General features: G+C 52.3%; 1 protein-coding gene across 5 annotated transcripts; it reads left to right on the top strand.

Moving 5' to 3' along the window:
- The first annotated feature begins 1,064 nt into the window (after positions 1–1,064).
- On the top strand, positions 1,065–23,781 carry Meak7 (MTOR associated protein MEAK7). 5 transcript variants are annotated; one of them, XR_015643392.1, is made up of 10 exons: positions 1,723–1,771; positions 6,733–6,901; positions 9,593–9,823; positions 10,492–10,636; positions 13,607–14,035; positions 18,957–19,075; positions 20,604–20,783; positions 22,092–22,210; positions 22,357–22,451; positions 23,324–23,777. XR_015643392.1 is itself a non-coding variant. In XM_087594686.1 (8 exons), exons 1-8 carry the CDS (start codon positions 1,288–1,290, stop codon positions 22,206–22,208), a joined length of 1,404 nt encoding a protein of 467 aa, XP_087450812.1. In that variant the 5' UTR covers positions 1,065–1,287; the 3' UTR covers positions 22,209–23,777. The 5 variants fall into 5 exon arrangements, 2 of the variants coding, with proteins under 2 accessions (XP_087450812.1, NP_001387899.1); XR_015643390.1 differs by lacking the exon at positions 1,723–1,771 and adding an exon at positions 1,065–1,301 and having other exon boundaries at positions 22,092–22,451; XR_015643391.1 differs by having other exon boundaries at positions 22,092–22,451.
- The last annotated feature ends 1,251 nt before the right edge of the window (positions 23,782–25,032 follow it).

Below are 25,032 nucleotides of genomic sequence, written 5' to 3'. Positions count from 1 at the left end.
CAAGGCTTCCGATTATGAAAGGCCTGGAATGAGCCACAACATAGGAATTAGCATGCTTGGTCGAACTCTCAACCCTAGACATCCAATTGGGATCTTCATAATCTTCCTGGTTTCTTGCTAGTAGCCCCTGAACCGCAGCTCCTTTCTGTCTCAGTTGCCCAACCCCCAGCTTCCACCCACAGCCACACCTCTGTCCCACCCTCTCCCTTTAGTTTATACACACAGGTGGGGACTGAATGAAGGAGGAGGGTGCTAAGGGGAGGGAAGGGGCCTGACACATTTCCATATGTCACAGAGTGATGACCCATGATGCCCTGGAGGACCCAAAGACTGTTCTGGCCACCTTAGCCTCACTCCCCCATGATGGCCCCGGTAGCCTGACCTCAGCTCGAGGCTCCGCCCACTGACTCTGGTCGTTTTCTCTGGGGCTCGCAGGAGGGTGGGGGTCAAGTAAATTCAAGAGGTCTCAAGCAAGGTCGGTTCTGAGCGCTTCATTCCCAAGGCCTTAAGATGGCTGTGGAATGCTGGGAACAAACGCTAGGTGGAGCTTGGCTGAACAAAAGGCAGATGGCTTCTGGTGGACATGTGACTTCAGTCCACTAGGAGGAGCACCCGCCCATTTTCTTTTTTCTTTTGCTCTCCCTTCAAAACTTCCAGTCTTTGTATCCCGGGCTTGCTGCAAACTTGCAGCAATCCCCCTGTCTAAGCCTCTTGGAGTGCTGAGATTACAAGTGTATGACACCACACTCAGCTGGCTGATGTCACAGTAGCAATAATAATAATAATAATAATAATAATAATAATAATAACAACAACAACAACAACGTGTGGTGTTCGATTATTGTGCACCATGTGTGCAATGCCTCTGGAGGCCAGAAGAGGGAGTCGGATCCCCTGCAACTAGAGTTATAAGCAGGCCTGAACTGAAGTGTGGATTCACCTGTGTCCTCCTTTAGAGCAGCAAGTGTTTGTTCTTTTCCACTCTGCCACCTCTCCAGCCTCTGGTGTCATTTTTCCAGCTACAATTTCAGACAGCAGTTTCTGTTACTGTGGGGGACTGGGAGGAGTCCCCCTGCGCCACTCGGACGGTGGAGTTCGCAGAAAGAGGCTTCCCAACAGTGGGGACGTCACTGCTGAGAATTCTGGAGCTTTCCTGTACCCCGCCTCCGTTGTGTGTCTCCAGAACCAGAAAAGACCTAGTAGGGCTGACAGCAAGCTATCCCACTCCTGGGGACAAGATTGGCTGACATCTGCTTCTGTGTGTCAAGTGCTCTTTTGGCCAGTGCAATGGACGTCAAGAGGTAAGGAGGTTAGATTTTCCACCCTATTTCTGGAGGTCTAGCCCCAGCTCAGGCCTTGCGTTCACAGTTCCCTTACTCCCGGCATCCCTACTCTGCTCCCAGCTCCCGCGTGGAAGCCCCCTTCTATCAGTTCCTCGCATTTAATCCCCCTGATCCGTTGCCAGCCTCTCAGCAGCTTCCCAGCAGCTCCTCAAGCCCCAGGCACCACCTTTGCAGAACCTGAGCCGCTGTCAGTCAGGAGTTCCGCGGTTCAGACTCCGGTTCTCGGATTCCAGGCTCCGCCCACTCCCTGTGAACTACAATGCCACTGGTTAAGCCCTTGCTTGGGGCTCCACCTCTAAATGGTCCTTCTCCAATTGGTGTTCATGACCGTCCGTCAGCGCTGTTGCTAGGGAATGGGCTGGGCGACCTGGGCAACCTTGCTGCCTTTTACGTACCGGAAGGAGCTCGGTCCCTGTAGGCCCAGGCTGGTGAGCTGGAGGGAGAATGCTGCGGGCGAGGCTGGGTATAGCTCAAGGAAGGAAGGGAGGAAGGCCTTCGGGGTGGCCTGAGCAGCCCCCAAGGAGTCTTCCCACAGTTAAGGCTACTGTCAGAGAAGCAGAGAGTGGCTGGGAAGGGTGAAGCTGGCCTCTGAAGGGTCCGTGGGTCTGCCTTGTTTTCCAAGACAAGCCCAGCAGTGTTCCTTCAGAAGCGAGCTCAAAACCAAGTTAAGGGGAGGCAAGGAAGGTGCCCTTGCCTGCACTCCTGCGGTGTGCTGGGACAGGTGGAGGGAGGGCAGCCGCAGGGGCCCCAGTAGGCTCCAGGATACAAAACATGGGTTTGGTGTGACTGTTTAGATGGGGTGGGCACCTTTGACCTCAGGAACGATCTCTTGGAGGCCCCATGGAAAGAGCCCGAGTCACACTCCAGCCTGCCTCTAGGAGCTTGGGGCTGCAAAGAGCTGGCTCTCCCGTTCTTGACAAACGCTGGGAGCTCTTTCTATTCTGTGTCTGTCTTTGGTTTCCGGGAAGCAGGACCAGGTGACCTGGAGAGCTTCCTTCAGTCTGATTGGCCTGATGCTAACCGGCTCACCCAAGTTTTTTAAGGCATTTGGACAAACTCCTTTTAAGGCCGTGGGGGTAGTGATTTGGTGACAGGATTTCACAGTTGGGGAGAGGCTGGGCTCTTCTGGGAGTGGATCACCTGGTTGGGGGAGGAAGTAGGGCCTGATTAGCTATCGGGATTGCTGAGACTGGAATGTTCAGGAAGCACTCAGGTGGGTTTAGGAGACTTCGATCTGGTTGGGCAAAGGCTTGCCCTTGACTGTACCCAGGTGGGAAAGCAGCTGGAAAAGGTGCTCCATGAGATTGCAATGTCCAGATTACCACTGCAGAGCTGAGGCTCTGTGTGGAGAATGGCCAGGGCTGTGGGTGACCTTTAAAGGGTCTCTCCTGTTTGGTCCTTGGCCTCTGTCCAGTGGATGTGAGCAGCAACACTCCCCACCCCCCTTTCTGATAAGAAAAATGGCTCTGATCCTTGGCAAATGTCTCTTTTGGGTCACAAGGCTGATACTCCCTGCTACAAGTGACCTTACAGTAACTGAGAGGTGTCTTCATCTAAGAAGCTGCCAGGAGATAGCTACCCCAAGGTGTCCCCATGGAGGTCCTGTACACCAGACAGAACCTGCCTCTGACACACCAAAGACCGTTCTCCAGGAAGCTGACAGATTTCTGGCTACATTACAGAGCTTGCAACCTGGAGGGAGAGCATGGGACCTGAGTTCTGTTCTGTTCTGTTCTGTTCTGTTCTGTTCTTTCTTTCTTTAAAAAGATTTATTTATTTATTATATATAAGTATACTGTAGCTGTCTTCAGACACAAAGAGAGCATCAGATCTCATTAACAGATGGTTATGATTTGAACTCAGGACCTCTGGAAGAGCCTAACCACTGAGCCATCTCTCCAGCCCCCAAGAATCATTCTTTTTTTTTTTTTTTTTTTTTTGGTTCTTTTTTTTCGGAGCTGGGGACCGAACCCAGGGCCTTGCGCTTCCTAGGCAAGCGCTCTACCACTGAGCTAAATCCCCAACCCCCCCAAGAATCATTCTTAAGGTCTCTCGCCTCAGTCCTCCCTGAGCTGTGGGTTCCAAACCTGCCCTTCCCCTCCCTCTGCCTTCCCCACGGAGCATCTGTGCTCTGGCTCTGTCCTGGCATCTGGTCCTGTCCTGTGCTGTCCCTAGCTTGTTTTCCGTTCAAGGCTTGGTGTTTAGCAATGACTTTTTCAGTAACCACCCCGTACCCCCGCCCACTGCTTAGTACTAGTAGGCCGTGGGTTATGCAGCTGATCTCGATGTACAAGGGCAGGTGGAGCATAGTGGAGCAAGTAGTGCTGACCATGGGATTCTCGTGGGGTCAGGGTGGGCTTGAGCCCTTGGGGGCTTCTTAGGGCCTGGTTGAGAATTAGCACTAGGGAACCCACAAAATGGAAAGAGAGAGTGACATCTACCTTTTCTGTCACTGTGACCAAACACCTGACAAAAGCTATTTAAGAGGGTAAAGATTAATTTAGGCTCACAGTTTGAGGAAACAGCCTATCCCAGAGGGGATAGAATGGAGGCAGGAGCGTGAGGCAGTTGCTCACGTGGCACCCACAGTCAGGAAGGTGAGAGAGTTGAACACTGGTGCTCAGCTGGCTTTCTCCCTTTCATTCAGTCCAGGCCCCAAGCCTAGGGAATGGTGCCGCCCATATTTGGGGGGGGGGTCTTCCTATGTCAATCAACCTAATCTCAAAAATCTTTCACAGACCCACCCAGAACTGTGTCTCCTGAGCAAACCACCTCCTGAGAGACTGCCAGGGAACACCACACATCAGTACACATGTCCTGTTACCTTGGGTCAAGGCACAGGAGGGTGGTCTTGGAGCAGAGTCCCTTTTCGTGGCCTTCAGATTGGAGTCAGGCCTGGCCTGAGGGGAGGGCTGTAGGTTCAGGTGTTGGAGATCCCCATAGGGGGACAGGGAAGGATAAGGAGAGAAAAGGGTTCACTCTGGGGTGGGAACTACCAGGGAGGTCCTCAGAAGATGAGAAGGAACCAGCTTGTGGCACTTGGCAGAGTCTCCTTAGAGTCGGAGGCCTCAGCAGCACCAAGCTCATGGTCCGGAGGGAGGGCAGGATGGCACAAGGTCTGTGCAGTCTCAGAGGTGAGGTAGGGGAGGGGGCTTTCCAGAAAAAGTTGTGAATGCCAAACAGTTGGGAACAAGAGCTGGAGAAGGATAGTGAGGAAGGAAGCCTCCCTGAGAAGGTATATCTCACATCTCACAGGTCCCGGGAGCTTGCTGGGGTAGGAGCAGCCACCAGCAGCCCTTGAGCCAATGTCCCTGTCAGGAGTCCGCAAACCATTCCTTTAGTAGACTTCTTACGTGAGGCACAACTGTCAGAAGCCCTCAGGCCTTCGGATACCTGCTTGCTTCTAGATTGATCGATTGAGACAGGGAAGACCTTACCATGTAGCACAGGCTGGGTCTTGAACTCACAGTCTCCCAGGTGCCTGGATTACAGGTGTCACCACCAGGGCAGGCTTCCTTCAGATTTTCTAGGAGGGGAAGAGGAGGATGCTTTGAGGCTTAAAGCCCAGCCTGAGAGTGAAATATCACATGCCTGGGGGTATTGTCACAGGTCTGTCATCTGCAGGAGGGTGCAGGGAGAAACAAAGGTTTTCGTGATTTGGTAAATCCACACATCTTTTGGAAAGGGAGAAGTAAAACTTGAGGCCTCTTGTAGCCACAGGTGATGCCCTGGAAAGGTCCTGGGCTCCCCGGTATGCTCTGCCTTGGGCCCTCAGTGAGTTGAGTGTGTCAGCTGATAGCCGCCCTGTACTGTGGCAGACAGCAGGTTCTCCTGAGGCACACAGACAGTCTGCGGCAGTGACATCATTAATCCCACAGCTGCCAGCCTTGTGCAGGGCAAGGCCAGGCTGCAGAGATGAGAGCAGGCACCATGTACGTACCCATGTACAAGACCCAGTATCTGTGTCTTCCCATCCCATGGCTGCCAACCCCTCTTCCTAATTATACCCTAGCTCTTCTGCACCCACTTGCTTCTTGGATGGAAATTAAGATACCAAGTCACTGCACCATCCCCTTCTGTGGAGTCCTCCCCACACCCCAGTCTGCATCTCTGACCCCAGGCCTGGTGCTACACTGACATTTTCCATTGTAATTGTCCCACACTGTTCCTGGTGGTCAGATAGTTTCAGTGTAATGTAGAATCAGCGCTCCCCCCCCCCACCCCCAAACACTGTGCTTCCAAGCCTGGGTGATCAGCATAGCTGTCACCCTGGACACTGGAAGTCTGCCCTTCTAGCTGCTTTAAAGCACCCTCATTATTTATCATGCCTCCCCCAGCAGCCCCTCCCACCTTTCCCTAAGCAGCCGCAACATTGTATCTGGTGATGCAATACCTGGAATCAGTGGCTGTTTAAAACTCAGCTGGGGCCACCTATAAGTCCCAGATGATAAGTCCCAGATGGCTGAGCAGCTGCTTAGGGTTGCAGTCCCTGGGGGTCTGCTCAGTGTAACCACACAGGCTATGTCCCTGGAGGGAAGGGGTTGAGCTGTGCTGCTGTCTGTCTGCTTTTAAGGTGAGGCCAGTCCGGTGTTCTTGTCTGTGGAGTGCAGTCTGGAGCTGCCGCTGAGAATCTTTAAAGCAGTTAGATTGAATGTTGTGTGCATGGGGTGCTGAGTGAGCCCCATTTCCAGCCAGCCCCTGTGATCAGTGCTTCAATAAGCCTTCTGGAGGGACGTGTCTTCAGGGAAAACTTGGTAGCATGGAAGCCTGTCAAGATACCCCAAAAGACAGCAAAGCACAAAGGTTGCCAAAGAGAGCCTGGTGGGAAGGTAAATTGGAGAACAAGATGGCAGCTCCTTAAGATATCAAAGTTCTACTGTCCCATGTCTGAGGCTTGAAGCCTGTGACCTAAAAAGAGGGGTTCAAACACACAGAATTGCAGCAGCACTATCTGTAACAGTCCCACAGTGGAAACAGCTTGGATGCCTGTCAATTAGTGATGGGTGAACAAAATGTGGTATGTCCATACAACGACATATTATACAGTCATGAAAAAGAGTGCTGAAACTTAACTATGTAGCTCAGACTGGCCTGAAGCTCACAGTCACCACCACCCCTGCTTCAGTTTCCCAAATGGTAGGATTATGGGTTGTGCCACCGCACCAACACCAAGGAGTGTGTTTATAGAAGGAATCCAGGATGCTTCAGTTGACTGAGGGGACTTCATACTTCATGTGTGCCTGCTGTTAATTTCCACCCCAGCAGATTAAAATTTCCATCAAAAGTATTTTAGCTGCATTTTGCAGTGAGCGGTCTGCCTCTGACCATGGGCCCTCAATACTGCTGTGACTCTCATGTTGTGGCTTTTCTCTTTCTTTCCTGTCTACAGAGAGTTCCGGAAAGCAGGCAAGATGGGGAATGCCAAGAGCCTGTCGGGCCAGAAGATGGGCTCAAGGTTCTTGCCCGAGGAGCAGGCTGAGGTGGATAAGCTGTTTGATGCCCTGTCATCTAGTGATGGTGGTGTGGCAACGGGGACATTCTCTCTGGAGGCGCTGAAGGCAAGAGCAATCACATGGTGGCAGGAGGTGGTGGTGGTGGTGGATTTAGGGTCTGCAGTTGTGGCAAGCACTAAACAGCTCATTTTGGTGAAGGACCTCTGTTTTTGGCATGGTTGGCTCCATGACTATGTCACAGCTACACTGCTCTGTCCTCATAGGGTGAAAAGTAGCTGTGAGCCATGCATAAAACAACACTCTTACCCTGTTTTTTGAGACAGAGTCTTGGTGTATTGCCAACATTGGTCTAGCCTGGAACTCACTGTATAGCCCAGGCTGGCCTTGATAAGTGGTTCTTCCCACTTAGCCCTACAAGTTGCAGGGACCATAGGTGGAAATGTATAGAGTCTTATGTGTACCAAAGGGAGGACCTGGTGTCAGGCATGGTTTCGCATGCCCGTGGTCCACACGCTCAGGAGGCTGACAAGGGAGGTCGCTGAGAGGTCAGTGCAGGGCTACATAGTGAGGCCTTGTCTCAGAAAACAGGAGGGCCAGAGGGGAGAGGAAGGGAAGGAGGGGCGGAGGGAGGGAGGGGAGGGGAGGGACAGAACTTGGAATGGAATGTGAAGGGACAGTGTTAGGGCATTTCTAACTTGACTCATGACATTGGAGATGGAGACCAGCTGCCTCCTTCAGGTGGTGGCCCAGACACTTGGTGTCTCCACCATCTGTCGCCTCTAGAACGTGGTCAGGGAATTTCACAGCGCTCCTCACTCAGCACCAGAGTCTCAGTTTAAGAAGGGGGAGCTGGCCATGTCCTCAGGGTGACTGACTGCTATGCTTCTGTGGACAGGGACACAAGCAAACATCACCTTATCTCCAGAGGATAAGGATGGATATGGAATGGAGAGCCATTCAAAAGCACTGGTTCTCAACCCGTGGGTCTCGACCCCTCTGGGGTCGGCCAACCCTTTCACAGGGGTTGCCTAAGACCACTAGAAAACACAGATATTCACGTTACAATTCATAACAGTAGCAAAATTACAGTTACAAAATAGCAGCAAAAGAATTCTACTCACAACATGAGGAACTGTATCAAAGGGATGCAGCCTTAGGAAGGCTGAGAACCCCTGTCCTAGAGCACACAGAAGGTGTCTGATGGGGGGTTTGGGGACCTACCACCACGTTCAGCCAACCAGTTGCTCCATAAGTTAAGGGACCCCCACATGTGGTATATGTGTATATGTGTGCACGTGGATGCATGTATGCAGGTGACTAAGGTGCAGCTGGGCACCTGGTCTTGCAGCTGGAGTAGACAGTTCAGTGAAGCCCACAGTATCAGTCGAGGTACATGGTGACCGGTTGCTATGTGGCTTGTGACTCTTTCTTGGGGGTGCAGTAGGCTTCTATGCCTTGGGATTTTGAGGAAGACCCTTTCCATATATCAGGGATCAGTCTGGCAGTAACCGCAGTAGGGACAGGCTATGGGGTGCTCTGAGTTGCTGGGAGGATCCGCATACAGACCCCGCTCCGCAGGACACACGTGACTTTGTGAGAAAAACTTTTTCCCACTTCTTTGTCAAATCTGATTCTCCAGCCATTCTGTTCGCAGGATGTTAAGGTCTTAAGAGTTGGCTGGTCTCATGCCCCTGCGGTAGCTCAGTGGGAGAGCACTTACCTGGCATGCATGAGGCTCTGGGTTCCGTCTGCAGCACTGCAAAGGGAAATAAAGAGCGAGAAGAGTTTAGACCACAGAAGGAGTAATAGCCAGCTAATACAGAGTGGCCGATGTGGAGGCCACACTACATCCGCACAGAACGGCCCACGGGTTCATGAACTCGGATAGGCAGTGTTGCAGCTAAAAGAATGGAGGCCCCAAGCAGTGTGGGCAGCAGAGGCAGGAAGGACGTACGTTCCTGCTTTGGGGAGACTGGAAAGCGAGGTGCAGGCAGCGACTAGACAGGAAGCATCTGACAGCCATGATGGGCTGGAGTGCCTTTGGTTCTATTTCTTTATTTTGGTTTTCTGAGGCAGGGTTTCTCTGTGTAGCCCTGGCTGTCCTGGAACTTGCTCTGTAGACCAGGCTGGCCTTGAACTCCAAGATCTGCCTGCCTCTGCTTCTGAGTGCTGGGTTTGAAGGTGTGAGCCACCCCTACCCAGCTGCTGCTGCTGCTGCTCCTCCTCCTCCTCCTTCCTTCCTTCTCTTGCTCCTCCTCCTCCTCTCTCCTCTTCCTCCCCTTCTTCCTCCTCCTCCTCTCTCCTCTTCCTCCTCCTCCTCTCTCTTCTTCCTCCTCCTTCTTTTCCTCTTCCTCCCCTTCTTCCTCCTCCTCTCTCCTCTTCCTCCTCCTTCTCTTTCTCTTCCTCCCCTTCTTCTTCCTCCTCTTTCCTCCTCTTCCTTCTTTCTCTTCTTCTTCCTCCTCCTCCTTCTCTTCCTCTTCCCTTCCTCCTCTTTCTTTTCCTTCTCTTCCTCCTTTCTCCTCCTCCATCTTCTCCTCTTCCTCCTCTGTCTCCTCCATTTCCTCCTCCACCTTCTTCTCCTCTTTCTATTCTTTCTTCTCCTCCATCATTTTCTTATTTTCACCACTATAGATCAAACTCTGGGCCTTTCCATATGGCAGTGAGCCCTCTAACCACTGACTACAGACTGTACACTTTGGGATCTTCTGGTTGGGGGCATCTGCAGAGCACCAGTCTTGTTCCCTGCTTATTTCCCAGTAAACCCTGCTTGATTCGCTCTCTGTTTGTCCCCAACAGAGCCATGTCAAGGAGGCTCTTCCCCCAGCCATGGTCGCCAGACTCTACAACGGCATGTGGAGGGTGAAGCCGACCGACAGGGCACACGGGAGCTGCAGGAGTGTTTCCAGGGAACAGTTCACAGTATTCCTGTCCCACCTGTTGAAAGGGAGCTGTGAGGAGAAGGGCCTTATGGTTATGAAAATGATCTCAGTTGCAGAGGGTCCTACGAAGACCAGAGATGTCCAGAAGGTAGACACTTGGTGTCCAGGGGTGGGGGAACTTGGGACAGTGTCTTAGGTAATGTTGCTGGCCAGCCTCAGGGAGCTGAGCCCACCTAACAGTTTAGTTGGTTCAGAACTCTTGAACTAGGGCTTCGACAAGCTTTCAGAAAGCTAAGTGTGTAATTAGAAAAATGAAATCCAGGCCTGGTGGTGCGGGCTGAACATCCCAACTACTCAAGAGGGTCAAAGGCCAGTCTAGACACCTTGGTAAAACATTGTGTCAAAATTTTATAAAAAGGGGAGGAGGGCTTAGGGATGTATTCTCACATGACGAAATGTTCACATGACATCTACAAAGCCCACAGTTCGCTCCCCGGCAGCCTCTGAGGCAGGTACACTGGCCCACATCTGTAATCCCAGAACTTGTCAACATCATTCTCAGCTCCATAGCAAGTTGGAGGCCAGTCTGAGCTACACGAAGTGCTCAAAAAAAAAAAAAAAAAAAAAAAAAAAAAAAAAAAAAAAAAAAAAGAAAGAAAAGAAAAAGAATCCATGAAAAGCTAAACAAGGTGGGCACCGATGCCCACGCTGTGGTCCACTATGGTCGTTACCAAAAGGTAAACATCACCATCTTCACTGTGATGTGCTAGGGCTGGGTCGGGGAGGGTTTGGCCTTAACAGTGAAGTATCTCCCAGTTCACAGAGGACCTGGTGGCCTCTGTGGTACACGTGCTGACCCACCGGCATGAGCTTCGAGGCTGGACCTGGAGGAAATCCACAGTGCCCCACGATAGTATGCAGGCCATGGTCGCCCAGCTGCTCTCAGAGATGAAGTTTCAAGGCAAGTGTGGGGCTGCGATTCTCTGTCCTGTGATTCAGACCTTGGCGTGCTGGAGTGCGTCAGTCGTCACGACTCAAACCTCCCAGGGAGGCTCTGCGGTGGCATGTGCCTGCCTCCCTTGCTCTGCGATTGCTGTGGGATATCCCCGTGTACTCCAGCTATGCAGAAGCCATTGCGTCATCAGGCTCCCTCCTCTGGTTTCAGTGTCTGAAATCCTTGGTCAGTTTTATAGAAATGGCCTCAGTATTTTTGTTGATTTTTAAAAAGATTTCTTTTTATATGTGTGTGTTGCATGTGTGTGGGAGTGTGTGTGTGCAGACGCCACCAGAAGAAGGTGTCAGATCCCCAAGAGCTGGAGTTAACAGGTGGTTGTGAGCTGCCTGACATGGTCCTCTTCTGAAGCAGCATTCGGCCTAACGCGCAGAGCCATCGCTCCAGCCCATTTAACTAAAAGCAAAGCTATTTTTACAAACAGTCTAGGTGATTCTTCTCGACTGCTTTTTTAGGCCACTTTACTTCTGTTTGCATTAGATTTGATTGTGTCTTTTTAGTTCCTGTGTTTATGTACAGGTATGTTTATGTGTGTGTATGTTTGTATATATGTATGTTTCTGTGTCTGCCTGTCTGTTTATGTGTATATGTGTATGTGTGTGTGCATGTATGTATCTCTGTGTGTATTGTGTGTGTTTATGTGTGTACATATGTATTTCTGTGTAGTGTATATGTGTGTGTGTATGTATGTATCTCTTGTGTGTACTGCGTGTGTATGTGTGTGGTCTATATGTATATATCTCTGTGTGTATTGTGTATGTATATGTATGTGTGTGGTGTGTATGTATGTTTGTGTGTGTGTATATGTGTATTGGGTGTATATGTGTGTATGTGTGTGGTGTGTATGTATGTATGTTTGTGTGTGTGTATGTGTATTGGGTGTATATGTGTGTATGTGTGTGATGTGTATGTATGTATGTTTGTGTGTGTGTATGTGTGTGGTGTGTATATATGTGTGTGTGTATGTGTGTGGTGTGTATGTATCTATGTTTGTGTGTGTATATATGTATTTTGTGTGGTGTATATGTATGTATATTTGTGTGTGCATGTGTATACATGTTCATGTTAAGTATCTTCTTCAGTTGCTCACTGTCTTATTTTTTGAGTCATGGTGTCCCACCATTGGATCTGGGACTTACCAGTCAGCTAGGCTGGCTGACCAGGGAGTCCAGGGATCCACCTGTCTGCCTCGCCTCCCCAGTGCTGAGGGTAGAGAGACACAGCCATAGGTCTGAACACATGTCTTCAGGTTTGCTTGGCAGGGACTTTACCAACTGAGCCATCCCTCAGCCCCATTTTCCTAGTTTCTTAATGTTCGGATGATTAGGTTGAGGTCGGCCTTCTTCAGGGTAGGTGTTTGTAGTTTCCCTCTAAATCGTCCTTTGGCCACGAGAGGTTCCCATGTGCGGCTCTGGCTTTCATCGCTCTTGGTGTTTTAACTCATCTATTTGGTTTTCTTTTTCTGTGTGTATATATGTGCACATGTGTGGGTGTCGGCAGAGTCCAGAAGAGGGTGTCAGGCCTTCTGGAGCTGGATTTACAGGCACTTAAGACACTAATGTGGGAAATCCAACCTCACCTTGGTGAAGGTGAGGCACATGCCTGTAACCCCAGCGCTCAGGAGAGAGGGGCAGGCAGATCTTTGAGTTCGGGGCCAGCCTGGTCTACAGAGTGAGTTCTAGGACAGCCAAGGCTACACAGAGAAACCCTGTCTCCAAAACCACCACCAACAAAAAGATCAACCTAACTGAGTTTACACTTGGTTTTCCACTCCCAGGGAAACAGTGTAAGTAGAGTCTTTGTCTCTTTCTGTGAATCTAACCATAATATGTTCCTCCTGCCTGCATAGCTCGCATTATGTCCACTTTATACCTGGGGAACTCAACTTGAAATTCTCAGGGTGTTCCTCAGGCTAACCTGTCACCCCAACTTCTTGGAGTTAGGTAGTGGGTGCCACACTGTGAATATTTTTGGAAAGAGGTTTGGTTAGCAGTTGGTGAAACCTGTCCTTGCCGGGAAGGTCAGAGGGTGCTCCAATGAGCCACATCCCGCCAGGACACCGTACAGGTCTCAAGCCATCTGTGGCCCCTGGCTGAGTGTGATCTCTGCAGACACTGGAGTTGAGGGGTTCCCAGGCTAGGTCTTCCTTGTAAAGTCCTCCCATAGTCACAGGCTTCCGAAGTGCAATTTGAGGAGAGGGAAAAGCTGAGGGGTACCAAAGTCAAACTGTTTAAATCAGTACCAGACGATGAAATAGGCCAGCCCATGAAGTTTCAAATTTTCTAGTGGTCAACGTTAAAATAGAACAAAGGTAGGCTTGGGGCATGGCTCTCACTTAGTAGTGCCTGGCATCCACGAGGCCTTGGTTTCAAGCCCCAGCACTGCATAAATCAGTTGTGGCACACACCACGTCTGTGACCTCAGCTCTTGGGAGGTGTAGCCAGGAGGATGAGCGTTCAAGGTCTCCCTCAGCTACATAGTGAGTTTGAGGCTAGCCTGAGCTACCTGACACCCTTCCTCCCATAAGAACAAAACTGTACAAAGAAACGAGAGTTTTACTAACGTATTCAAAATATGCTTCTACTCTGTATAATGTGAATATTGTGTTATTTTTACGGTAAATTGCCATAGTGGGCATTTAAAATAAGGGAGCGTTCGTTAGACTTGTGACATGACCCCAGCTCAGGCGAGCCGCCTCCCAGTGACTCATGGTTTTTAGATTAGTTTGGTTTTTTTTTTTTTTTTTTTTTTGTTCTTTTTTTCGGAGCTGGGGACCGAACCCAGGGCCTTGCGCTTCCTAGGCAAGCGCTCTACCACTGAGCTAAATCCCCAACCCCTTTAGATTAGTTTTTGAAGGCTCGGACAGTGACCGTAACGTGGCACGGTGCGCTCAGCAGTCCTGACTTTCTCTTTCCCTAGACGGGCAGAAGTTTCTGGGCCCTCAGTGCCTGGACCAGGTGTGCGACCAAGCCATGATCGAGGAGTGGGTGTTCCATGTCCCTCTCGTGGGCGTGTTTCTGAGCGTGGTCATCCACAGGGGCCTGTGCCTCCTGGCCTCATCCTTTGACCTCTCCACGCTGGTCCCCGAGTGCCACGTGGACGGAGGGAGGCCGTCTGAGAGCATCCTGGATGTGCTGTCCGTCATCTACCTCAGCTCCCACCTGGCAGTGGAACACCGGCAGTGCTGGCGCCTGCTGTTCTCCACGCAGCTCCACGGACAGAGCTTCTCCCAGCTCTGCAGCCTCATCACGAGCCAGGGGCCCAGCCTGATCGTCCTTGAGGACAGGGATGGCTACGTCTTCGGTGGCTTTGCCTCCTGCTCCTGGGAAGTCAAGCCTCAGTTCCAAGGTAAGACTTGAAGACAGCGGCGGGTACTATGCTGGGCCGCGTTAACTGTCAACCCGGCCACAAGCTAGAACCTAGGTAGAAGGGCGTCCTATGTCGCAGGTCACACTGTGACACCCTGACCCCAAGACTCTGGTATTTACTGAGAATACCTGTTTCTAGTTGTGCTGTGGCTCAGTACAATCCTTTAATCCCAAACAATGAAGGTAAAGTTACTTTGTAGAAGGAGGCAGCCATGTTTAAAAGGGATGTCTAATTGAGTGGCAGACAAAGTGATGAATCAGAGAAAGATTTGACAGAATGGGATCTGCCCAACTCTGGGGAAAAGAGAGTGGAAAGGGAAGCTACTTAAGGGAGAGAAGGTGAGAAGGAGGAGGTAGTTTAGCCAGGAGAGATTTACAGGTTGAAGAGAGAAAAAGCTAGACACAGGTGAGGACAGAGCCAGGGAATGAGAAGGAGATAGAAGATTAGAATAGATTGACAGAGTTAGTTGGATGGAGGATAGGCAGAGCAAATGTTCAGGAGAGGCAGAGAGAGAGAGAGAGAGAGAGAGAGAGAGAGAGAGAGAGAGAAACCAGATTGAATCAGTCAGTGTGGAGAAGTGTTTGAGTCAGAACAGCTGAGTAGAACTACCCAGCCAGAGCTCAGAAAGAGCTAGAAAGGGTGAGCTTGTTCAGCAGTAAGTCTCAGCGGCTGAAAACTTTCTAGGCCTAGACTAGATAATACGGAGGCTGGAAGCTTCCAGCACTAGGCCTAGGTTAGCAGACTGAGGGAGTCAAGCCTCAGAGACGACAATTACATCAGGGGAATAAAGATACTTTAACAGTCTCAGGCATTGTCTAGAGCAGGCTGTTAACTGATGTGGGAAGACCCCGTCTCTTGTCAGTGGCGCCATTTTTGTGGAGAAAGCTAGCTGAGAGCAAGCGAGCGTGTTGTGGGGGAGGTCCCTCTCTGCCACCACTGTGGTTATGGTGTGCCTGGCTGCTTGTGTTCTTGCCTCGGCTTCCCTAAGATGATAAGCTGTAATCTGGCATTATGAGCCAAACCACCCCCGGTCCTAGGCTGCTTGTTGTCCGGATCTTATCAGAGCAACAGACACGGAGCCAGAGCACTGATTTTTGTGGCTGTGATAACTACCTGACAAGAGGCTGTGTCATGGCTCACGGTTTTGAGGGGAACAGTTATTCTTTGCGGCCAAGCCGTGGTGGTGGAGCAGGTGACAGCCATAGTGGTGGGAGCAGGTGACATGGTGGTTGGGGGCAGGTGACAGCTGTGGTGGTGGGAGCAGGTGACAGCCATGGTGGTGGGAGCAGGTGACAGCCATGGTGGTGGGAGCAAGTGACAGCCGTGGTGGGAGCAGGTGACAGCCATGGTGGTGGGAGCAGGTGACATGGTGGTTGGGAGCAGGTGACAGCTGTGGTGGTGGGAGCAGGTGACATGGTGGTTGGGAGCAGGTGACAATCATGGTGATGGGAGCAGGTGACAGCTGACTGCCTACATCTTGGTGGCTTTAGAAGCACTGAAGCAGGGCTGGAGAGACAGCTCAGAGCTTAGAATGTTGGCTGCTCTTGCAGAGGAGCGTGGCCCTTACATGGTGGCTCACAACCGTTGTAACTCCAGTTCTAGGGGATCTGATACCCTCTTCTGGTCTCTGGGAGCACTAGGTACATATGTGATACATACAATGCAAAACACGCATGTGCACACATTTCTGTGGGGGCAGGGCAGAGGTAGCCCTGGGCTGTAACCTCTAAGACCAGTCTCTCCTGCGAAGCTCTTCTTCCTCCACTGACTAAAGGTTCCATAGGCTCCCTGACCAGCTCCATGTGTGAGCCTGTAGGGACATTTCACACTCACATCCTAGCAGGAGTCTAAAACCTGAGGGGTTGAAGAAGTGTGGCAAGGGTTGGTGAGATGGTCACTGCCTGGGCACAACCTGTGGCTTCCATACATGTTTGCACACACATGTGCACTCTGGTCCACTTGCGAGCACACACGTGCGCACACATATACGTACATGCACATGCATATGCATGCACACACGCATACACGTACACACACATGCAGTGCATGCAAATGCATGCACATATGCACACATACACTCACATGTACACACATACGTGCACACACACACACACACACACACACACACACACACACACACACACGGTTCCTGACCATCCAGTGGTTTCTCAACAGCAGTAGAAGTACCATGCTCCTGTCTGGCATCACAGACCCAATCTTTGGCTCTGGGGGTGGGTTAACCCTGCTTCCAGGGGACAACACAGATGTCACTATGAACACTTGCCCCATCTCCCTACCTTGTTGGCTGTGGAAGCTCTGTGTGTGACCACATCAGCTGTACCTTCTTCTCACTGCCCTTACAGGAGCTGTTCCCAGGTTCCTCCACGGGTGGCAGGCTGCTTCCTGTGCCCCCAGATGGCCAGCTGTCACCCAAGGTGCCAGCACTGGTGTCTCATGTTACAGTGTATCTCAGTGCTTCCTTATCTTCCTTCCGCATATACAGTTCTGGAGCCTGGGATAGGGTGGGCGGCATGGGCAGGTGGCATTGCCATTCCCCGGAAAGCTTCCGGTCAGGTTGGTGGCCATAGGTCTTGGACAGAAAAGAATGGTTTGTCCAGGGTGATTGCATTTATTGCACCTATGCTGTGTTGTCCTAGGAAGGGGTTGCCCTGCATCCCACTAGACAGCCCAGGGCAGGCTATACCTCACTGTGGCTGCGCAGGCTCCCCTCAAGGGTTGAATGAGATCAAGAAGAAGGAACCCCACTTCCTCCAGAGCCTTTGTGCTGACCTCCAGCAGAGCCATGGGTGTGGGTGGTTTTGAAACAGGCAGGCTTGACCCTAGTGAGGAACTGCTCCCAGACCTCATTTGCTCCAAGATGCGAGCCTAGAATTCCAGCAGAGGGCAGCCATGCCTGGCCGAGGAGTTGCCAGCTTAGAGTCGTGAGCCAGGGGCATTTGGTGGGGATTTCTTTTCCTTGCTGCTGGGGATCCCACACCAGGTTCGCACGTGCTGGCGTGTTAGACCATGTTCTCTCACTGTGCCCCAGCTCGGGCTTTGTCTCTGATGTGTCGGCGTCCCGAGGCTTTGGACTGAGCAGCCAGGACTTTGAGTCTTGGCTCTGGCCTGGGGCCTGTTCTCTGGCGTCCCTTCCCTGTGCGGTGACCAGCCGTGACACAGGCCCGTGTTTGCCATAGATAGAGGGAGCTTTGCTGTGCTGTGGTGATGGCTCCGGCAGGCTCAGAAGATCACGCAAGGGCTCTTGGGAGTGACCCCCAATGTGGCCTCCTCAGCCCAGGCTGTGGTCCCGTCCTTTGGCCTGGTGTCATGGGGCCCAGTAGCCCCTGAACGCACTGGACCTCGAGAAATGCCGCTTGGCTTTTCCATCCGAATGCAGAAGTCAGGCGAATGGAGGACCTTGTCCAAGCCAGGGCTTTGACCAGACTCCTCCAACCCCAGTACTCCCTCCTTCCTTCCCTCCCTCCTTCCCACCCCCTTAGATTTCCTTTTGTTTCTTTCTTTCTTTTTGAGACAGTATGTAGCCATGGCTCTTTTGGAATTCCATATGGAGACCAGGCAGAGCTCAAAGAGAGATTCTGAGTGCTAGGATGAAATGTGACACATTACCCATCCTGCCTGAAAGCTCGTGCTCTCTCTCTCCTCCCCCTCCCCTCCTTCCCTTCCCCCTTCTCCTCCCCCTCCCCTCCCTCCCCTTCTCCTCCCCCTCCTCCTCCCCCTCCCCTCCCTCCCCTTCTCCTCCCCCTCCCCTCCCTTCCCCCTCCCCTACTCCTCCCCCTCCTTCCCTTCCCCCTTCTCCTCCCCTCCCCTCCCTCCCCTTCTCCTCCCCCTCCCCTCCCTTCCCTCTCCCCTACTCCTCCCCCTCCTTCCCTTCCCCCTTCTCCTCCCCTCCCCTCCCTCCCCTTCTCCTCACCCTCCTCCTCCCTTGCCCCTCCCTTCCCCCTCCCCTCCCTCCCTTCCCCCTCCCCTACTCCTCCCCTCCTCTCCCTTCCCCCTCCCCTCCCTCCCCTCCCCTACTCCTCCCCCTCCCCTCCCTCCCCTTCCCTTTGCCCTCCCCTTCCCTTTGCCCTCCCCTTCTCCTCCCCCTCCCCTCCCTTCCCCCTCCCCTCCTCTCCCTTCCCCCTCCCCTACTCCTCCCCCTCCCCTCCCTTCCCCCTCCCCTCCCTCCCCTCCCCTACTCCTCCCCCTCCCCTCCCTCCCCTTCCCTTCCCCCCTTTCTCTTCTTTCCTTTTCCCTCCATCTTTCTCCCTCTTAAGAGGGGGTCATGCTATAGCTCAGGTTGATTTGGAACTCAGTAGCCCAGGCTAGCCTCAGACTCCAGGCAATCCCTCTGTCTCAGCTGCTCCTGTATTAGGACTATAGGAGTGCACTACCACACCTGACTCAGTGGCACCCTTTTTACATCCCGTGTACCCACCACCCCTGCATCCTGGGCTCTGTCTGTTCCCATCCTGGAGGCCCTGGAGGTGTGCTGTCTCTTTATGTGGGGGCAGCCCCGCACCACATTGCGCACTGGCTTGTGTAGGCTGTCCACACCTCTGTGGTGACCACCTGCCCTCAGCACACGCTGGTCTGGTCCATGCTGACACTGGGAAATGGTGGCAGGGCTCTGGTCTCAGCTCCTGTGGCCAGGTCTGAAGATGGCCAGGTTGTCTCTTCCCCGTCACCGGATCCTCGGGCCCTCACCTTCTCCATCTGGGTTCCTAGGCTTGTCTTGTGCGGGGTCTGAGGCCTTTCCCCCCTCCCCCGATTGCACCATCCCCTACCTGACGATGCACACGGTGTTTGTTGCTGGGTTCTGAGATGCAGCCTGTGGGTATCTGCAGTTCTCTGTGCCTGGTTCTGAGGCAGTGACTATTTCCTTGACTCCTGTCACTTCCAGGGGACAACAAGTGCTTCCTGTTCTCCATTGCCCCCAGAATGGCCACGTACACGCCCACCGGCTACAACAACCACTTCATGTACTTGAATTACGGGCAGCAGACCATGCCCAACGGACTGGTAAGTGGGTGGGGAGGGGGGTGTCCGAGTGTGAGTGCTCGCCCCGTGGTACGTGCTGAGAGCCAACACCAGGGCACACCTTCCTCAGTAGGGGCCGTACCTTTGCTGGGTTTCCCCATGGTTTGTGTGCAAACAGTCCAGCCCCCCAAATTATTGGTCTGTGTCCTGAGAGCGTGTTGGTGGCGGACACATCACGAGTCACTTGCTGCCCTGCCTCTCATTGAAACGACCACCTCATGTGCTCAGCCTGCACAACGAGCCTGTGGTGGTGGTGGAAGATCCCTGAGCTGAGGGCTCTGGGCAGTTAGTGGTAACTCATGAGACAGAAAATGGCTCTTCTTGTGGCAGCCATTTTCTTGCCTGTTGCTAGACCTAGGAATGAGAGAAGAAGAGAGGAGAGGGGAGGGGAGGGGAGGGGAGGGGAGAGGGGAAGGGAGGGGAGAGGAGAGGAGAGGAAAGGGGAAGGGAGGGGAGAGGAGAGGGGAGGGGAAGGGAGAGGAGAGGAGAGGAGAGGAGAGGAAAGGGGAAGGGAGGGAAGAGGGGAGGGGAGGGGAGGGGAGAGAAGAGAAGAGGAGAGGCCAGGCCAGGCCAGCAATGGCAGCTGGATGTAGTGGGACAGGTGCCTACAAGGATGTTTGGCATGGGTGAAAGCCACCCAACCTGCCTGGCTTTTTTCTTTTCTCTGCTTCTTGACAAATCTTCTCATCTGTATTTGGTGAGCCGAGAGCCAAGACTGCCCTCTAGAGAGGGTCAGGGGTTCCCTCCCAGGAAGCTACCACAGCTAGCAGGAGGGACATGGCCAGATCACCAGAACGTCAGAGTTTAGGCACAGGGCCCCTTGTCTGTCAGCCTCAGGAGCAGTCTGGACATCCACAGGGACCATTCATTAGTCTTTGGCCTGGGGACCAAAAGCAGCTTCTAGACACGTCATGTTCTCCAGGCCCACCAGGGACCAGAGGGTGTGTCATCTGGACAGAGCTGTCAGGGAGGCAGGGTAACAGCTGGCTTGAGCCCAGCAGTGGCAGTGGGAAGAGAAGCAGTTGAATTGCCTCTCCTAGCCTGCCACCTTCTGCAGGAGTCATTGGGTGGAGGTTGGTTTCCTGTGGGGACAGGACGCAGATGGGTCTCCGGGGGTCTCTGTGCTCACCCCCTCTCTGTGTACTGCCTGGGACATGCAGGGAGTCTGCAGGTTTTCTATCCTGATGTCCCCTGTGTGTAGCCTCGGGAGAGGGCTGTGGTCTGCTGATATCCATAACCGTTTAGCAACTCGGAACAAGATTATAATCACGGCCCAGGAAAAGAGAACGGGTCCTGGATTCTTCCTTCCCCATGCCGCTGGCTGGCTCCACTACCACCCCTCTTGTTGAGACAAGGTCTCTTAGACAGGCTAGCCTGGAACAGTCAGTAGCTCAGGCTAGTCAAGAACTCAGGATCTTCCTGGCTCTCTGGGGTGATCAAGCCTGTTGTTTCTGAGGCCCCCATGCCCAATGGCTGCTGACACTGTCATCTGTCCCCACTTGCTCTACAGGGCATGGGTGGGCAGCACCATTACTTTGGGCTTTGGGTGGCTGCTGATTTTGGGAAAGGACACAGCAAGGCCAAGCCGGCGTGTACCACCTACAGCAGCCCACAGCTGTCTGCCCAGGAGGACTTCCAGTTTGAGAAGATGGAGGTGTGGGGACTTGGCAACCTCTCAGAGAAAGATCAGGTGAGTCCTACATGCCGGTGACCTCATACAGAGCCACGGCCTTTCTGGTGTGTGTGTGCGTGTGTGTGCGTGTGTGTGCGTGTGTGTGTATGTGTGTGTGTATGTGTGCGTGTGTGTGTGTGTGTGCGTGTGTGCGTGTGCGTGTGTGTGTGTGTGTGCGTGTGTGCGTGTGTGCGTGCGTGTGCGTGTGTGTGTGTGCGTGTGTGCGTGTGTGTGTGCGTGTGTGTGAGTGTGTATGTATTTGTGTGTGTGTGAGTGTGTATGTATTTGTGTGTGTGTATGTGTGTGCGCATGTGTGCGCGTGTGTGTGCGTGTGTGCGTGTGTGTGTGTGCGTGTGTGCGTGTGTGTGTGTGTGCGTGTGTGTGTGTGCGTGTGTGTGTATGTATTTGTGTGTGTGTATGTGTGTGTGTTTGTGTGTGTGTGTGAGTGTATGTATATGTGTGTGTGTATGTGTGTGTGTATGTGTGTGTGAGTGTGTATGTATTTGTGTGTGTGAGTGTGTATGTATTTGTGTGTGTGTATGTGTATATGTGTGTATGTGTGTGTGTGTATGTATTTGTGTGTGTGTATGTGTGTATGTGTTTGTGTGTGTATGTGTATATGTGTGTATGTGTGTGTGTGTATGTATTTGTGTGTGTGTATGTGTGTATGTGTTTGTGTGTGTATGTGTATATGTGTGTATGTGTGTGTGTTTGTGTGTGTGAGTGTATGTATATGTGTGTGTATGTGTTTGTGTGTGTATGTGTTTGTATATGTGTGTGTGTATGTATTTGTGTGTGTATGTGTTTGTGTATATGTGTGTATGTGTGTGTGTATATGCGTTTGTGTATGTGTATATGTGTTTGTGTCTGTGTGTGAGTATGAGTGTGTGTGTGTGTGTGTGTGTGTGTGTGTGTGTGTGTGTGTGTCTGTGTCTGTGTCTGTGTCTGTGTCTGTGTCTGTGTCTGTGTCTGTGTCTCCTCTCCCTCTGGGGATAGTTTGGTTTTCCCAGCTATGGGCTGTGCCAGGATACATGCAGCAAACTGAAGTGTGGGTCTGCCTCGGGAGTGGGGCCTGCCTCGGATGCACACCTTAGATGGCCCTTTGCCCGCCTCTCTGTCTGCAGTACAGAGAGCTACAGTAGACTTCTGCATGACCCCGGCAATTGCATCCCAGCCAGGGAGGCTTCAGGGTACCATGCCACCTGGCTACTTTGTGGCTTCAGTCTAACACGCCAACCACTGGGAGGAAGTCAATGAGTGGTTTAAGCTGGTGGCCGCTACCTGCCTGTGTATGTCCTGAACACGGCCACTCCCTTTCTTCCCAAGGGCACGAACAAGAAGAGCATCCTGGACTCAAATCCTGACGCCCGGAGCCTGTTGGAGATCAGTGGACGGACTCGGCACAGCGAGGGACTTCGGGAAGTCCCCAAGGATGAGGACTGAAGGTCCTGGACAGTTTCCCGGGGCAGGGGCAGGGACTCCCCCAGGGATGCAGGGCAGACTCCTCACTGCTGGGTGAGCAGAGAGAACTCTTCTTACCCTCTGTCCTCACTCCTGCTTAGCCTTAACACAGCCATATGGTTACACCCAGGTCATCATGGACATAATCAAAACACAGCTATGCGAAGAAATGCCCCTCTGAAGCCATAACTGATGGGTGTTGCCTCCCAGGGGCCCTGAGTGCAGGTTAGAACCTTGGCCTTAAACGTTTGTCTTCTGCCTTTTGTCCATGGCATCCAAAGACAAAGAGGCTGGAAATCTTCCGGGGCTGGAGGTCTGCAGTTGGGGGGCACATTCTTGCCTTGTGAGGGGGCACCATGCCTGGCCTTTGCTCTGAGGTCCCTGTAAGTGCCCTGATGGCCCGTCATGAGCGGAAAGACAGGAGTGCTTAGATGAGCATCTTGGTACTCTGTGAGAATACCCCCACACACCCCCAGCATGGAATTTGTGGGTTTGTAGCTGAAGATCTGAGGGAAATGTCTCTGGGGCAGGTCCTCAGAGTGGGCTAGCCATGGGGTCCCATCTAGCTTTCTCAACACTTTTAAAGTGAATCTAATGAACAAGTGGGGAAACCCACTATTTACCCAGAGACCAAACCTTTACTGTGCTGCTAACCCAGATATGGGATCTGGGACCTTTGAGGGGACTTGAAGCCTGTGTGCTTGCCTAATGTGTGCATAAGAGCCACCCATCCCAGATGTCAGTGGTGGGTGATGTCCAGCCCTGGCTGGGAGTATCAGCCTCTAGGAGCCTTCTCTGAGGTCACAGCCCAGGGTTTCTCATGAGGAGGATGGGCCATAGGACAGCATAGGCTCACTTCAGACAGATAGGAGATGACTCAGGTGGCCAGGCTGCCCATCACACCGGGCGCCCAGCTCCACCCACCGAGAGGAGCTTGTGGGCCCCTGAGACTTCTACGTCTTGTTCATCTTTTGTTGCAAACTTCAACCTCTATGGATCTGACACAGTTTCACTTTTGCATACACAGTTTGCCTCAATCAAAAGCCACAGTAAAGTCGACTATGCACGCATTTTTCCCGTTCTGTATTTTTGCCCAGGAAGCTCCTGGAATTTTCCAGATAACAACCTTGAGCATGACGGAAAGTCTGAGGCAAGACTTTCCCACGAAAGTACCACTTCTGTGCACGGAGGGATTGGTGCGCGGTGCTGACGAGGCCTGGGCCACTTTGGTTTTCTTGGCAAGAAGACCGTTGTCAGTGGTATGTGGGATAGAGAGAGAAAACACTAGAATCTCCAGAGAACCCCTGTGTAATTTCACAGAATTGGGTCACCGTGCTATGGAGTGTTTTTTGTTTTGCCCCCCCCCCATCCCCCAGGAGACAGGGTTTCTTTGTGTAGCCCTGGCTCTCCTCCAACAAGCCAGCCTCCAACTCAGAGATGCACTTGCCCCTGCCTCCCAAGTGCAGGGATTAAAGGTGTGCACGACCACTGCCTGGGAAGTGGGAAGTGTTTTTCTGTTTGTTTTAAATAAAAATGCAGTCATGTCTTTCATTGGTAGCAGACTTGGCGTGATCCCTTGGGAGGTCACGACACTACGGCCCCCATTCTTTCTGACCTCTATGCTGGGATGGGATTCTGCTTAAGGCAGCGCCTGAAAGGCAGGAGGGCCTCAAAAGTGTTTGCTCACAGAGCACAACCCTCTTGCGAGTAGAGGTGACAGGCTTTGCTTCCCGAATGTCTAACACATTTCTCAGGGCACGAATGCTTGCAGGGTGTCAGACGGCCCAGAGGAACTTCTCTTATAAAGGAGGACGGTGGTCTTTTGTGAAAGGGGAGAAGAGTGAGTGAGGCTGTGAGAACCAGAGACCTTTCTGCAGGCAGAGGCTGAGCAGAGCCAGCCCAGAAGTGCTAGAAGGAAGAGGTAAAGAAACCCAGACCCTGCTATATACGCGGTTGTTAAAATGAGCACCTGAGTGAGGGGCTGGAAGGACGGAGAGGAGAGATGACCGCTATGGGAAGGTTTATCCCTCCTCCCCAAGCTCCTCTGGAGGCCATTCTTGGCACACCGGGGCACAGTCTTGTCTGTACGTGGTCTGTCCCTCTGTGGGAGTTGCTCAGTTTCTCTCCATCTTTCCCAATGCTTGTGTCAGCTGTGCAGATCCTGTCAGGCAAGTCAGCATCTGTTGGGAGGCTGACTGTTGCCATAGTGACCATCCTTCCTTGTCTCTGGGGTGAACCGATGACTTGTTGGTTTAAAAGATGCCATTTTTCTTTCTTCCTGGCAGTGCCACGGAATGCAACTGGGGGCTTGGTGTGTGCTAGGCAAGCGCTCCCTACGGGGCCATGTCCCCAGCCCTTGGGTTTTTGAGACAGAGTCTTTTATAGCCATGGTCTCACACTCCCCCTACTTCTGCCTCGAATGCTGTGCTATAGTTGCACCCCACCACGCCTGGCTGAGGTATGGAAGAGCTTTGAGTGCTCGCTCACCAAGGAGTGCTGGTGTACAGCTCCAGTTTTCAAAGTGTCCCTCTGGCTTTCTAGGGTGCCCTTCTCCACCGTGATTTATAAGGACTTTCTCTTTTTTTTTTTTTGAGGGTGGGAGAGATGGCTCAGGAGGTGAGAGCACTCCTGTAGCTGGGTTTTTAGGTAAGTCCCGGGTCTTAAACTCACGTTGTCAGACTTTCACGGCCCCACTTTACCCACTGAGCTGTCGTCTCCTCAGCCCCTGATACCCTTTGTGTTGAACTCCTCTACTTAAGTCACTTTAGAATTTTTACTCATATACTATAGATAAATGGGCATTTCT

This window comes from Rattus norvegicus, chromosome 19, assembly GCF_021556685.1.
Source record: "Rattus norvegicus strain SHRSP/BbbUtx chromosome 19, alternate assembly SHRSP_T2T, whole genome shotgun sequence".
Classification (NCBI taxonomy): Eukaryota; Metazoa; Chordata; class Mammalia; order Rodentia; family Muridae; genus Rattus; species Rattus norvegicus.
The sequence above is the reverse complement of the archived record's forward strand: the minus strand, read 5'-3'. Positions and strand labels throughout refer to the sequence as shown.

What these genes read in the sequence shown, in the direction of transcription:
- Meak7 (XM_087594686.1), top strand. An exon ending in AGTCAAGCCTCAGTTCCAAG is followed by an intron (nt 14,036 to 18,956) that starts GTAAGACTTGAA and finishes TGTCACTTCCAG; the next exon opens with GGGACAACAAGTGCTTCCTG. An exon ending in ACCTCTCAGAGAAAGATCAG is followed by an intron (nt 20,784 to 22,091) that starts GTGAGTCCTACA and finishes TTTCTTCCCAAG; the next exon opens with GGCACGAACAAGAAGAGCAT.